The sequence below is a fragment of the Triticum aestivum genome, chromosome 4D (genome assembly GCF_018294505.1).
Source record: "Triticum aestivum cultivar Chinese Spring chromosome 4D, IWGSC CS RefSeq v2.1, whole genome shotgun sequence".
Classification (NCBI taxonomy): domain Eukaryota; kingdom Viridiplantae; phylum Streptophyta; class Magnoliopsida; order Poales; family Poaceae; genus Triticum; species Triticum aestivum.
Genome location: NC_057805.1, coordinates 324,062,906 through 324,078,863, shown reverse-complemented (window position 1 = coordinate 324,078,863; position 15,958 = coordinate 324,062,906). Strand labels below are relative to the sequence as shown.

Genomic DNA, 15,958 nt, shown 5'->3' with positions numbered 1-15,958 from the left:
GGAGGAAAAACACATGAATTCTAGAGAGAAGGAGAAGAAAACATGAGATATTACCTCATATTTGGTTTCCTACAAAATCAAACATGAAATAATCATTCTACAAATAATTTCAAAAGAATATAAGATTAGCATTTCCTTTGCTTCAAACGGCATGATAGGAAAAGTCTCTATAGAAATCTTGTCCCTCCAAATTTCTTCGACTTCATTTCAAACGGGGCCTCCCTTAAAAGGCTAGAGGCAGGAAAAGTATACACTATACAGCGTGGACGCTCTAAACCCTCCCCACCTACTCCCTCGCCGCGCCGCCGCGCCACAGCCGCGCGTGCAGCGAACATCGGCGCCAGTGCCACGCTCATGGCCGCCACCTCCCATTCCCTCCTCTCTCCGGCGCCCACCTCGCTCCCCCGCGCCCGCCTCGCCTTCCCCGCCGTCAGCGCCGTCGCCCCCCGCCGTCGCCCCTCTTTCCCGGCCGTCGCGGCGGCGGCCTCCTCGATGGCGTCCTCGGAGGCCGAGGAGAAGAAGGAGACCAAGCTGTGGGGCGGCCGCTTCGAGGAGGGCGTCACCGACGCCGTGGAGCGCTTCACCGAGTCCATCTCCTACGACTGGCAGCTCTACAAGTACGACATCATGGGCAGCAAGGCCCACGCGTCCATGCTCGCCGCCCAGGTACCTTGTGCGCGCGCTCCATCGAATCACCTGTTCTGGTCGGTGTCGTGGCCGCCTAGGTGTTGGTCTGGTTAGTTCCATGCTTTCGACGAGGCTGCAGCGACAGCTTGATGTTATGCTCGCAGTGTGTTTGACGAAATTGCTACCTTCGTTGTGCTGCATTTGGTGTGATCCGCAGCTGTTCGAAATTTCTTGCTTGATTTGAAGCGTAACATTGAAGGATTGAGGGTTTAATCTTGCAGTCATTAGGGGTTTGGGTTTGCTTAGCACGTCCAAATATTTAATGGAAGCACCTCCCTCTAGCTTGTTGTAGATGTTAACTGAACTAATGGCCAACCTTATCGTGGATGTTCTGAATCATTTGCAATGCAGGGTTTGATAACCACCGGTGATAGGGATATTATCTTGGAGGGCCTTGATCAAATTGAGAAGCAGATTCAAGATGGCAAGTTTGAGTGGAGAAAGGATAGGGAGGACGTGCACATGAACATCGAGGCAGCTCTGATTGAGAAAGTTGGTGAGCCGGCCAAGAAGTTACACACTGCTAGGAGCCGCAACGACCAAATTGTGACGGATCTTAGGTTGTGGTGCCGCGATGCTATTGACAAGATTTTGATTCGCATCAAACAGTTTCAGGTTTGTTCTTGAGTTCTCTTTGTGATGCTCATGGTGTGCTGCTTATAACTTGTCTGACCTTCTTGTATACAACTTGTTTTCTGCTGTCGCATTCATCCGATTTATGCTTTTTGTAGACATCACAAGACATTACGTTTTCATTATTAAGTGTCATGGTCTATGTTAGATCCATTGCTATTTTTATTATTTGCGCCCGGTACACCACCTTGACAACTAGGGACGCTAACTGAACTGTAAAGCTATTCCTACTGATTTTTTCTGGTAATGCTCAACTATGGGCAACAACTTCCAAAGAGAACTTCTCCACTCTCTCAAGGGGGGAGAAACGAAGATCTACTTGGTTCCATGCATTTGGTATTTGTACCTTGTCCATACTGCTTAAGGTTTCCAAGCAATAGAGGCAGTTTGTTGCTGTGCAGAAATGAATTATGTATAACTAAGAATATCGATGGGTTTTTGTATTTTATCTAATTTATATCATATGTTCACATATTTTAATAATTGGTAACATTGTAAGTTATCCCGCTTTGCTGATATAACACGATTCCCCTTTTATGATAACTCTTCCATGGTGTTTATCTAAGATATTATTTTTATAACACAAGCATAATTCTTATTGTTTCAGGTGTCTCTGGTTTTGTTAGCTTCAAAATATGTTGACTTAATTGTCCCCGGTTATACCCATCTTCAAAGGGCACAACCTGTCTTGTTGCCACATCTTCTCTTATCCTATGTTGAACAGGTACCCCCATCCTCTTATTACTGCACCATTGCTTTTTAGTGCGTTGATGACTAATTTTCTAACTGTCCTGTAAACGAACCCCTAAACCTCCTCTCTACACTGTAGTAATCATATTTATCCACTCTATTTAACCATTTCTAATGTGAATTTTTTTTAGACTGTTTGCCACATTAGCTCAATTTTTTCCCACTAGAAAAATGAGAATACACTGCAGAAGGGATGTTTTTTCGTTGTTGCTGTAGTTAACATTGAACTTAGCCCATTTGGATGTTACATAGACATATCCCAGTACCCAATGGAAGTAGATGGATTATCGGATGAGGTATTTCATATGATTCAAAGTCCTGTTTCTCTTTGTGCAAAAAGTTATGTAATCCGGGAATGCATAGAAATAGCACCATATCTGGGTGCTTCACTGCTTCATATTTTCCGTAGACTCCTTCTGTTGTTGAATTGCTGCACCATTAGCTGGCAGCTCAAATCAACATGACATGCAATCAAATATTGAGGTCACAATCTTACAGCTTATAACCAATCACTAACTATGTTTCTTGTGCAAGGGTGTAATAGTGTTTCAGATACTTTACTAATCTCCTGATAAATACCACCTCATTTCTTTTAGATCGAACTGTAGCATAGCTTGGAGCCTTCAATTGAAACAGAGGGGGCTAATCCAGCATGTGCCTGAATTCGTAATAAGCATTAGCCAACTTAGCCTTTGAGTAATTAGTGTATATAAGCAGGAAAGTCGTATTTTTTGGTGAAATTTCAGTTTAGGTGGGTCATGGCCCACCTTGGACTGAACTAGGTTCCGCCCTAGAGTGAACCATATAACTGGAAATGAATCTGATTTTATTTTCACTTGCGCTGTGCACAGTTGGAGCGTGATGCTGGCCGGCTGATCGACTGCAGGGAAAGAGTGAATTTCTGCCCTCTTGGTGCTTGTGCTTTGGCTGGAACTGGACTCCCCATTGATAGGTTCAAAACTGCTAAAGATTTGAAGTTTACCGCTCCGATGAAGAACAGGTAACCAACATCCTTGATTTCATTAATAGTGTGGAACTGTGAACATGTAAAGTCGATAGTATGCTTTCTCTGCTATATCTTGTTGAATTGTAACCAAGATAAAGTTAGTTTATTAAATTGCATACCTTAGCACCCTTAAATATTGTAAATCTTGTAAAATGAGTCTCTACCTTACATGCAAGCGCACATGTAGCCTATTAAATTGGTTTTTTGGGGAGCACATTAATCTTAGCAAAGTAAGCTGATTAAGGGCTAATTTGGTTTGGAGGATTCCTACGTTTTTTCCTGTGTTTAGCATTCGTTTAATAGACATAGATGTACTGGATTCCTTAGGATTGTGTCCATATAATCATATTAACCCCATTCCTTAGGATTCTTAGCATTAGGTGAGACCACATAGAAAATTCCTCAGATTGACCTCATTCCTCATAGAAAATCCCTAAGGATCGGAGTGGGCAGGGCATCCTATTCCTTTACTTTTCCTATTCCTCTGATTTGAAAATCCTCAAAACTGAATGAGCCCTAAAGATGTTAAGCCTGACTGCATTATCATTTTGTGGCTATCTAGTAAAGAAGTGAAATACTCCCTCCATCCCAAAATAAGTGTCTCAACTTTGTACTAACTTTAGTACAAAGTTGTACTAAGCTTGAGACACTTATTTTGGGACGGAGGGAGTATAATACAGAGGTACAAATACCCTTTTTTTTTAATTTGCTTGTTCATACTTGGTTTACATGATTAGCTATTCAGACAACGACTACCATTTCAAGTTTTAGTGCTGGAATATTCCTGTGCAATTGAAATTATATGCTTAATTCTTATAGACTAAGCGATGCTAATAATTGAACTAACTGTATGCTTTTTCTCTGTGAATTTCCTCCTTTTGGGTTAATCACACCTTTTAACATTTGTTTCGGTATTTGATTAATCTTTTTCTACAGTATCGATGCAGTGTCAGATCGTGACTTTGTTTTGGAGTTTCTTGCTGCCAACTCTATTGCTGCTATTCATCTTTCCCGCATTGGCGAAGAGTGGGTCTTGTGGGCATCAGAGGAGTTTGGATTCTTGACACCAAGTGACTCGGTGTCAACTGGAAGCAGCATTATGCCACAGAAGAAAAATCCAGATCCGATGGAGCTTGTTCGTGGAAAATCTGCTAGGGTTGTTGGTGATCTCATGACTGTCCTGGTCCTCTGCAAAGGCCTTCCACAGGCATACAACCGTGACCTACAGGTGCGTCCCATTCTTATAGTTTAATTATCCAGGCCTGATTTCCTGTGCATGTTCTGAACAGTTCCTTTTCGAGCAGGAAGACAAGGAACCCTTGTTTGACAGTGTGAAGGCCATACTAGGAATGCTTGAAGTATGCAGTGAGTTTGCTCAAAATATCTCTTTTAACTCAAAAAGAATACAAAGTTCGCTGCCTGCTGGTTATCTGGATGCAACAACACTGGCAGATTATCTTGTGAAGAAGGTAAACACTACTCTACTTAGTCTGAATTAGCCATAGGTTTACAATAGGAATTAAATTAATCCACAGCATCAAAAATAATAACTGCATGAGTAAACCGACTAGGATAATTACATTAACACTTATTTTGTTTTATTTCTGCTGTGTTATTACTTGACTAGGATGGTTACTCTGGTTGAGTGGTTTCTATATTTCTCTTGTGCAGGGCGTTCCATTCAGAACTTCTCACGAGATAGTTGGAAGGTGTGTGGCTCTATGTGTGTCGAAGAACTGTCAGCTGACAGAGCTTGAAATGGACGACTTGAAAGCGGTTCACCCTGTCTTCGAGGCCGATGTGTACGCCTATTTGGGTGTGGAAAACGCCGTCAACAAGTTCATATCTTACGGTTCTACGGGTTCAGAACAAGTAAAAAAACAGCTTGAAGATTGGCGCGTTCAGCTTGGGATCAACCCCTAAGGCGCGGCATCAACAGAGGAATAAATCCCCCAAGTCTAGTGTGGCTGTTATTTATTTTGGGAAGTGGATTGTAGTGTTATGAACGTGGTTTCTGGACGAGAGACAGTCTGCTGTTGCTTCATTTGAGAGTTGGAGTGATCCGTTCAACGTTTTATTTGTAAGGCACTTGCAATTGTACTGAAAAGGCTGTGTATGTTTGATCTCCATGACGAATCCAAAAAGGATGCCCATTAGTTTACAGAGGGAGTATCTATGTTTATGTCCAAACAGGTGACTGGTTCTATTTATTTATTTTGAACGTCACCATATTATGGCGACCAGATAGTATAGGCACCCACCAGAAGAGAATTGCACACAAAGCAGAAGCTTTGTTGAGCATGATTTACGATGCTACCTATCGCCTTGTGAGTTCAACCAACACGACCAGGCACGGTTCATTTCCATCACACACATCAAGCAAAGCTGTCCGTCCATACGAGCGGGGCAGGCACAGCTCTGCCGCTCAGCTCAGCTCACAATGGTCTGCACTCTGCACCGCAGCCATCCCCAGAGTTTTACACTACATACATACACATCTTCTTGCCAACTCCCACTTAATTAATCACTTGGCCAGACGAGTCAGGTCGCAGCGTCGTCCTCCTGCTGCTGCGCTGCTTATTGGACTCCTTGATCTTCAGCAGCTCGTCGCAGACGATCCACGGGAAGCTCCAGAACTGCTTCTTTCCCGGTCGGCGGTGGTCCGGGTGATAGGTCACGCGGTACCACGCCGAGGCCCTCCTCGCCGTCTCCGCCTTCGGGCGGCTAGTGAACCAACCCCGCACCTCCTTGTGCAGGCCCTCGACAGAGTCGATGATGCGGTCCTTCATCTCGAAGTACCTCTTGTTGTCCTTCTTCAGGTACAGGAGTCTGTTCCGGATGTTGCCGGTCAGGATCTCGTCCTCATGCTCCGCGCCGTAGTAGCCCATCAGGGTGCTCAGCTTCTCCTCGTACAGGTCGTAGCACTCCTCCGCTGATGCCAAGAATTCCTCGAAGCCAGGGACCTCCAGGTCGGGATCATACGCGGGGCTCAGTTGAGCCGAGGACGAGGTGGCAGGAGCGCTCTGCATACGGCTCGCAGCCGCTCGGTAGAGCTTGCCGAGAGCCCCGTCGGAGATGTACGTTGGTTTGTCCCACCGTTCCATGAAGTCGGGGTACTCCTTTGGTCTCAGTGACCGGGGCATTTCAGCTGGAGCTCCTGACTTGGCGAAGTCGACCGCCATCGAATGCAAACCAGCTAGCTGGAGGCACTCAGGGCTCCGGGCTTTCATTGGATGACGATCCGCGTGAACCAAGTGAGCAGTTGAGATTGCACCGAGCGAGTCATTTATCATGTAATCTACAAAGTACTTCTGAATTTCCTGCAGTTCATTAGATGTTTCTGTAAGCTTTCAGGTATAAACGTGTCAGGCGAGGAAAATACATTTGCTTGTCGAGAAGAGAACTCTGAACTGCTTATTGGAGCCAACTGGTAAATAGTTGTGAACCTACCAAGGTCAGAGATATGCATTGAAGAACATTTTAAAGCCAAGACCACTTTAAAACTCAATCATGCACAACTGTTTTCATTAGAGGACGGTAAAAATGTCTTCCTTTCTGAAATAAGTACCCACATTTCTACAGAACATTATTAATTGTGTATGGCTAGCATAGTTCAAAGCATTCAAAATTTTGTGTTGGCTGTTATGCCATCCTGGCTGAGTTCGACGCTCCGTGGCCAGTTATCTCTGGCTGTTGTGCACTTACCATATAGGCATGTAACCAGTTCTTGCCAAAGAAATGTTTTAGAAAGATGTGAGGTGCATCAAGATAATAATTCTCTAAAGTTACTAAGCTCCCAGGAAATATGACGCCCTCAGCGATCTGGTTTTTCTATCGTTTCTGGTCCCACTGGTCAGCTGGTGTTGACAGAATCTAAACCGCCTTTGACTAGGTGCCCTGGATCACTGCTTTTGGGGGGGGACACGCCTCTTTTTCGCCTCTTCATGGACAGAGTGGGGAGGAGAAAAGGCAGTGGGCAGCTTTGTGGCTTCGCTGGATTGATTGCGTGTGGGGGCTTCGAGGGGCGGTGCTGCTCCAACCGGCCACCGCATCAACAACCACAGGAACCACTTGGTAGTGTGGTTACCTCATTCGTGTCGACATCAGTTGTTCATCCCTGAAGGCGAGGTTCCTGTCCTTTATCTGATGGTTTGCTATAGCTCTTAATGGAGTTACATATAGGTTCCAAACAATCCATCGAGGGTTGTTGGTGCGTCTTCATGTGGCGGTTGATGGGCCTTTGGTCGTTCGATTTATTGGGTGTGTGGAAGATGGACTCTAGCTCGGGCTCACATGGTGCGGCAAAATCGGCCTGAGGCACTTAGCACACAGGGATAGAGAAAACAGAGAGGCAGGAAAGGAGTGGTCGTTCAGACTTAGTGTTGGAATTTTCAGGTCACTTGACTTATTTCTCCACTCTAACTAAATTAGTAAATGAGCTATAAACTTAATTAAACTTGACATGAGTGCAATATAGAATGCTTGTGTTCCATTTTGAGTGCATTCACACAGTCAGGTACTTGATGTGTTCAGTTACACAATTTCAAAATAGGCTAATATTATCACAAAATTTTCAGCAGCGACCACTAGAATGTTTGTCAGGTTACAAAGAATTGGAAGATAGGATGCACTTTTCACCAAATTTGGAAAGTGCGCGGCTCAGTGTGGTGTTATTGTTTATTGATAACGTCCTGGATTTGTCAAGTGGTCATGTTGTGGTTTAACAAAATAACTTTTCGTCAGACCTAACAGAGTTATAGAGCAGTCAAAAATTAGACCACCGGGACAAGAAAGAGAGAAACATGGAAAGAAGGAGAGAAATAAAAGATGTGAAGCCTTCTTATCTCTTATCAGTATGCAAATAGATGAACAATAAGTACTTGCCTAGTATTGGAACTATCATGCTAATTGTTTCAGGTTTGTCTGTTTGGAAAGAAAAGCACTGGAGTTAGGAATATAGGTTTCACATCAAAAAAATTGGCTGACATGCATTGCAACTTGCCACTGATTGGTAAACATCATCTCCTCTATTTATTGCTCTTAACGAGTGCACCCTACAAATCAAAGCCTTATATACAGTGTTGATGTTGTATTCATAATTCACCCTGTTTTTATTGTTTCGCAAACATAAATGTCAATTGCTAAGAATTACTTGATCAAATTGCTGTAATATGGGTAGATGAGACATATTTCTGGTGGAGATTGCATATCAGTTCTCTTTTGTAGGTCTGAATAAATGTACGGTCATATTTGTATTCTCTTCTGTCGGTTTACAGTCCTTGTGATGATTACATACTGATGTTTTCATATATTTTAATCTTTTAACAAGGGGATGTGATGAGCTTTATCTCTACCAATATAAAAAGACCCTAGGGGGCAGATCCAATTAATCTCAGACATCAAATAAGGTCAATCCAACGACCCAGATTGCTCCAATGGTAAGTGCTCAATATGTCATCGTCAGCACTAATCACACAATTAACACGAAAATGATATCTTACCTATTATCTCTATGCAATTAATATACTGCCTAATTTTAACGTGCATTGCACGTACGCATTTACTAGTGATTAGAAATAACCATAGAGACCCTTAACTAATTTGATTGAAACAAATCAACCAAGTTGTTCCTTTCATTTATTATTTTGAATAAAACAAATGCAGGCAGCCATTTTCAAAGATGTGACTATGTGAGAGATCTCCAAACCTCAGTTAAAATGCCGCACATGGTACTTATCTCTTGCAGTTAGATCTCTTTGGTTGTGTGTTTGTCTCTGACATTCCTTCCCCTGGAGGTTCTTTCTACTCTGATGAATCTTTGAAAGATGTGATATTGGTTTGGTATGATTATCTACTAATCACATAAGTATTATAGGCGTCGGCCTCTTTCCCTCAATCAGAACTCTACTTACTTCACCTGTTATGCATATTATGTTTTCTGACCAGGTGACAGGCACCTTATTCCTTTTGAGTGCTTCAACAACCTGTAATGCAGTGCTCTCCAATTACTCAATCAAACTTCAAAGGTGTCAGTTACGCTGATAAGGAATACGGTCGCTGCAAGGCGGTGGCCGTGGGGTGCAGGATACACTTTGCTGCTGCCATTGTGTGACTGGAAACTGACACATCGACGTGAAAGCTTCTACGTCGCTGTGCTCCGCAGGGCGGCAGTTTGGTTGGGTGTTTATACTTTAAATTTGTAATCAGCACCTTCCATTACAATGGTGAGTTGCGCATACACAAGCAGTCTACTGTAAGATGCACATTAATTTGTTTTTGCAGGTTGATACGAAAAATATACTCTTCTTTCGTGGATGTGCCTTATCTGACATGGGAAAGATTTATCTCAGAAAGTTTATATGATTGGACATAATAAAATCTCTACTTTTTGGAATGACCCTTTTTTTTATCTATATACTTCCATAGCGTGTCTGAAAGTATGTGCACTGTGCAAGACAGTCACTGTCCTTTTGGTTCTGGAAGAATAATATTTCATGAATTGCGTGATTATGCTTTGATGAATGCTCCCGAGGAATCAGTTTATTTGATGGTCTTGTGACACTTATGGTTTTTTATATTATTATACGCTCATGTTGATACTAAAGGTAACTTTGGATAACTTCCTACTTATACTGCGAATGATGATCTGTCTGACACTAGAATTTATTGGGAGGTTGCCAATGCCATTGGTTTCACTCATCTCACTGAAGCTCAATTGGTTCAGGTCCCAAACTTGTTTGCATGTTTAGGTTTCTTTACTGGCTATCTTATTCAAGATCATCTTTATTCTAATCGATGCTTCCAGGAGGTCAGCTTTGTAGTCCAGTCTACTAGATCCTACACTGCAGTTTTTCCTTCCCATTTTGTCAACTTCAAAATCTAGCTAATATACTGTATCTTGTCAGGTTCTCTGGGAGCCCATGAACTAATAGGCAAGCAATAGAAAGAAGTTGTTCAAAATGAATGATGTTAGCACGTGATTTGTTTACATCAGAAGTTTGATTAAAGAATTCTTTCTTTGATGATTTATAACAGGAAACATGGCATAACAATGGAAAATGGTGCGCCGAAGCGCGCATTTTCTTCTAGTATTATTGAAATGTTACAGACTGTAAAAAACTGATATTTTGATTATATTTGCAGTTGCAAGTATAAAAATTGATATTGGTCAAATAAAACAATCTTCGTTAAAATTAGCAGCAACAACCTAGGAAGAGAAATTAAAATGAATAAACAGTAAGGAACATACCTCAAGTGTAACAACATGATCCATTATGCGTGGCCTTGCTGCAGTATAGTCCATAGGTGAATCAACCTTCTCTGGAATCAGTTTCTCGTCCCAAGTGATAAAATAGAGGTCACCGTCCAAATCGCCCCCGGAGCATTCATTTGGATGAGGCCTGATTAACATCAAAGATTAAAGTCTATATGGACGAGGCCTATTACATCAAAGATTAATTGAAGGAGAAAGCAAGCAGTGGCAACATCCATCAATAGGTAGAGATGTATGTGTGTAACATGACTGGATATCTATCTAACATGGAAAGGAACACGCTGACAAACACTTCAGTAGAGATTTGAGCTCCTCTGAAGGCATTGACAGAGCAATATAAACTCTAGATGATTGTCTTTCAGTTTCCGTATAACATACGGCATTACCTTTCTCCTCTTTGAGGGAAGACAACACAATCAACCAGGTTCTTAGCATACAATCCATGGTCATAGACAGCTTCAAGTACTCTGATGTCACCAGGATGGAGACAAGGATTTTTTGATACTGCAACTTTTCCAACAACAACTGCTGTTTTCTCTTTCCCATTATCTTTAGAAAAATACGGTTGACAATTATCCTTCTGCTCTTTGCTGTTCTTTGAAATTCTGATGTACACTTGACCATATTCTAATTCACCTGTTTCGTCCAAACAACCAATAAGAACACGGCCTTTCGGAACATGAATCTTACATCTAGTTCTTATGTCAGTCAGCCTATTATCCTGATGGGCCTTAAGAATCATCAACAGGTAAGGCTCTAAACTTGGTTCATAACCTTGCAGTAAAATTTTCGATGCTGTCTTCGTTTCTGCACTACCAATTTTCCCCAGAACAGAGAGAGCAGCTTCTCTGTTGGTCAGCATTTCATCTAATTCACGCATGTCGTCTTGTTGCATCAACTCAAATATCTCATCTCTTATCCCCAAAGTTGAAAGGAGAGAGATAATTTCACGATTCATATAGCATGGTTGGGATTTGCTGGTACTTGTAATGTTAAACATTCTGCTCTTTGATTCGAATTTCTTCATACTAGGTCGCAGAGAAAGATTACGAAAGGAATCAGGGTCGACAGCAACAACTCCTTTGTAGCCACCATACCTTATTTGAAAAGCTGAAGGAGGGTTAGTATAGTCTAATCCAATTCGGCAAGCCATTTCTTTAGCAAATCTCTCAGAGATCTTCCCGATACCATCAGAAAATATGTATTTAGTGCCATCAGTTGTGACTTCAATATCTGGAATCTCTTCTACATCCCGTGGTAGGATTTCAAGTGTTTGTCTTGAGGAGCTGAACAGCTGTCCCATTCTAGCCGCACACTTAGATACTGAACGGATTTCTTCAAAGTTGCCCATCCACCTTCTTATATCCTCGGCCTTCAGGGAATCATTAGAGGCAAACATCCAAACAGAACTTCCACGAAGTTGACTTGCTGAGAAGGCCAGGAATTCATACTTCTTTGGACCAATGGAAAATCCTTCTTTCAGGATGGAAAAAATACGATAATATAGGCCAGTTTTCAAGGGTTGAGAAAAGAACCCTCGTCCAGTTCTAGCTGAGATAGCATCTGGAAAAAGCTTACTCCAGTCTTCGTCGACAAAAGTAACTCTAGCAAAGTCAGAAGCATACTGTTTGTGATGCTTAACCACATAATTTGAAACTTCTTCCTCAGGTCCCAAGCAGTATATTTTGGATGGAGTGATGTGAATCCTGTAACACATCATTAACTTTCCGTCACCTTCAGTCTTACTGGAAAGCAAAGCATTATGGCTCCTATTCCTGTTATGAGCCTCCTGCTGGATGAATTGCAAAGGTCCATAGCATGTAAACTCTAACTTGCTCATTTTCTCAAAAATCCTCCTTGAAATATGAACTGGTATTTCTTCAAGAGCTTTAAACAGATCAGCATTAACATGTTTGGCAACTATCTTTCCCATGTGAACAAGAGAATTGAGACGAAAAAGAACTTCATACGACACTGAACAACCACTTGGGCAGTCAACAAGGGGAACGACTTTGGACAACGGACCAAAAAATTCCATTGAAGAAATGACCAATTCCCCTAACTCTCCTGAGAAAGGTAAGCTGTTGAGAATAAATGACACTGGTGCACCTTCATCAAGTACGAGGGCAAGAGTTGAACACTTCCCAAAAGAGTGGTTAGGTGTAAAATCTAGTGCTCTGACCCAGGTAAACTTCGCATTCTCCTTGCATGCATGAAAGCGGTCATCTGAGAACCTTGAATAAACTGCAGGCCCAGAAATTGTTGTGCATATTCTTGGTGCATACATGAGCTGAAACAAATATTAAATTAACATTAGTCAAGATAATATATATTTTACCAACTGCAGAATTATAGAAAGAATTAAAAGTGAGTTGCGCCTGCCCAAGTTATAGTCTAAGAAGTATGACAATCAGTAAATTTAGAAAAGTAACGGTGATGTGTATTCATCAGGTAAGCTTCATATCCATTTCACTCTAATTAGTAACCACCAACGTAGTGGAAATAAAAGTAGCATCGCTATCCATCTTACTTTATGGGCTCTAACGCATAATTGCAAACCAGACAACTGTGATGGTTCACTCTAGTTTACTGACTCGAGAATTTGCCAATTTTTCAGCGCACGCAAGTATTGAGGGTGGAAGTAGAACTAGAACTTCCTTCTTCAAAGTTCAACCACAAGATGTTCCCACATTTGACATACTGGATACCAGTAGATCCATATAATATCTTGCTGTAACATTTCCCGACATATAAACAGTTAAAAAACTGGTAGCGCATATTATCTATTTTGGCACTAAATGCTCCAGAAATTTGTCCACCACATGCATTGGAAAGAAAAAGAAGGCACATCCAATTCATTAATCCAACAGGACATAATTTCGTACGAGCCAGGGTTCTGAAAGCCCATTAACTAAATATAGTTATGTCTAAAAACAAGCAACCGTTTGGATAGTTAGGATATCACGTAGTGAAACAACTCTATATGTTTTAGACTCGGGTGTGTTTGTTTTGGCTCTTTTTACCAGCTCCTACAGCTTCTGGCCCAAAAAAGCCGGGGCCCAAACAAACGGGCTGTTTTTGCACCAGCTCCACCCAGCCCTCCCGTGGAGCGCTCCGAAAAAAATCGAGCAGAAGCCGCAGGTGAAAAATCGGGCTTCTGCTCCTCGCAGCCAGCTCAAAAGTGACCAATGACCGATTTGCCCTCCCACAAAATCACATACTACGGCAGAAATGCCCTTACCGGTTTGATCAGTTCCCACTCCTCTGTCCCTCTCATCTCTCTCACAGCAGTGTCCCTCCCGCCACTGCCACGGAGCCCGCGAATCCCTCTTGCCACCGACCTCGCTGGCTGCCGCCGCGGATCCCGCTACTCCCTCCCGCCGCCCTGAGATCCCTCGGCAACAGCGCCGCCGTCACGAGTTGCCTCGGCAACGACGGCCACCGCCTCGAGTTTCCTCGCCGACGACAGTCGTCGCCCGAGTTTCCTCTCCCTCCTCCGTGCCAAATCGAGCCAAGATGGCTGCATCGGTGGTGGTCCTTCCCGGGTCAACACTGGGCACGCGCAGCTGCTAGCGAGCCCCCAGGCATGCCTTTGCTTGCCAACGAGCGACGACACACGTCGTTCCAATGCAGCTCCACCTGGTCCTTCCCAGGTCAACGTCATGCTGCTCCTCAGGCATTCCCGGCCTAGCCCCTCTGGCCGCCGAGCTCATTCCAGCCATCTCCGGTGTGTGTGCATGCTCTTGTGGGCTTGCCTAGCGAGTGTATGTGTCCGGCGTGTGCGGCTGGCCGGCGTGCGTGCATGTGCGCCTGGCGTCTATGGTCTGCGTGCGTGATCTGTGCGTGTGTCCTGCGTGTGCTACATGTGTTGCCAGTGCATGCTTGCGTGTGTGCCCGCTGGCTGCCAAGGCTCCCTGCTAGAGTGTGGTAATATTTGTTGGTGTGGTCATCCTTTATGTGTTCAAGCGGCCACCTTTGCAACTGTCTAATATGTCAGTGGGGAATTTATTATCATACGTCTAATACATCATATTCATTTAACTACACTGCCTATACCATCAAACTTGTGTGATTTCAGGTCAAAATCTATGAAAACTGACCATCTGCAACAAAAAGAGCTCTTAATCGAGTCATTTACTGTTAAAATAGTATAATCAGCACTTAAACCCTACCTAAAAAGCGACAGAAGGCGTTCTGGTTATTTCAACACGTTTCAGCAACAGCCGCAGCTGCTACAGCATAACTACCAAACGACTGCACTTCAGCTCCAACCTTCCAGCCGCAGCTAGCAGCTACAGCTGCTCCTTCCAGCCGGAGCCGTTGCAGCTGCAGCCGAAGAAGTTGCAGCCCAAACAAACACACCCTAAGTATACCATAACAAATAAAAAACTAAAGTTTGAGAACAAACAACTGCAAATTCAGTCACCACTCTACTCACATTTCACAAATTCCAGTCGCATACCATACCACTGAGTTAAATCAAGGTTGCACACCATGCATATCAAACCTATTGTTTGTCTGCACACCATCCTTTTCTTACACCATGCATATCAAACCTATTGTTCGTCTGCACAACATCCTTTTCTTCAAATAAAACTATCAGATCACACTTCACTTGCACGAATCTCATCTGTAACAGGCAAATGCGTCTAGCATTTGGAAATTTCTACCTCGCCCTGTAACCACAACGCCTGGCTAATATATAATGTACAAAGGAAAAACAGAAGCATCACAACAACATGGTGAGCAGCTCACCTGAAGCAAGATGGCGCCGGCCCCATCGAAGCTGCACTGGTAGCAGTTCCTGATGTCCTCGAAGAACACCTCGAGCCTGTACATTTGGGAATCGTGATTCAGGTGCAGGTCTATGCGCCGCTTCCCCGGGATGACCTCCACGCGCACGCTGTCCCAAGAGTCAGCCGCCTCAAATTCGCGCTCGGCGACGCGGTTGCCTACAAGGAGGCGGGCGTCGGCCACGCGGAGAGAAAGGTCCGGCGCGCGGGGAAGAAGGTCGGAGGGGGCAGGCGAGACGGAGAGGAGGGAGCCGAGGAAGCGGGGTAGGCGCCCGGAGGAGGCGAGTTCGGCGGCGAGGGTTGCCGTGGCGGTGGAATCGAACTGAACGCTGCCATTGCCTCGGCTTAGCCAGCCGCGTCGGGCGGCGGCGATCTCGCAGGCGTACGCTTCGCCGGCGGCGGCGACGGCGGAGTTGAAGAATGCTAGGAGCTCCTTAGCGACGGCGGAGGGCGGGATATTGGAAACTCGCACCGTCGCCGTGGAGACGGTCGCCGACAACGCTGTCGCCATTGGAGTGTAGGGGGGACTGAAGGATTTGGTATTCCGGCGGGGTTACCCCTCTTGGTTTTTTTTTACTAGACAATTGTCCATAGTAGATTAGCTCGTGACTGCGTTTCTATTATTATATTGATGATGATGCATTAAAATCTTAGCAAGTTTTTATATGCAATCGTCTGTCATTTATTTTTAAACATTTATTTAGTAAGAATTTGATTACTTACCAAAAACAAAATGTGTTTTTTTATAAATTAATAAAACATGAGACAATGATTCTATTTTAGAGAGAATGGATGGGAGAAAAATTAGAGATGAGA

The 15,958-nt window shown here is 43.6% G+C and overlaps 1 protein-coding gene and 1 pseudogene across 1 annotated transcript; one reads left to right on the top strand and one right to left on the bottom strand.

The window, feature by feature from the left end:
* Window positions 1–245: 245 nt before the first annotated feature.
* Window positions 246–5,237, top strand: LOC123097688 (argininosuccinate lyase, chloroplastic). Its single transcript, XM_044519499.1, has 7 exons — window positions 246–666; window positions 1,039–1,302; window positions 1,928–2,044; window positions 2,922–3,070; window positions 4,013–4,304; window positions 4,381–4,545; window positions 4,748–5,237. The coding sequence occupies exons 1-7, from the start codon at window positions 355–357 to the stop codon at window positions 4,997–4,999; spliced, it is 1,551 nt and encodes a 516-aa protein (XP_044375434.1). The 5' UTR covers window positions 246–354; the 3' UTR covers window positions 5,000–5,237.
* Window positions 5,238–5,343: 106 nt separating this feature from the next.
* Window positions 5,344–15,721, bottom strand: LOC123097687 (probable RNA-dependent RNA polymerase 2; annotated as a pseudogene).
* Between the last annotated feature and the right edge of the window lie 237 nt (window positions 15,722–15,958).

What these genes read in the sequence shown, in the direction of transcription:
- LOC123097688 (XM_044519499.1), top strand. Translation starts at nt 355, where the DNA reads ATGGCCGCCACCTCCCATTCCCTCCTCTCTCCGGCGCCCACCTCGCTC. An exon ending in CATACAACCGTGACCTACAG is followed by an intron (nt 4,305 to 4,380) that starts GTGCGTCCCATT and finishes CTTTTCGAGCAG; the next exon opens with GAAGACAAGGAACCCTTGTT. An exon ending in CAGATTATCTTGTGAAGAAG is followed by an intron (nt 4,546 to 4,747) that starts GTAAACACTACT and finishes TCTCTTGTGCAG; the next exon opens with GGCGTTCCATTCAGAACTTC.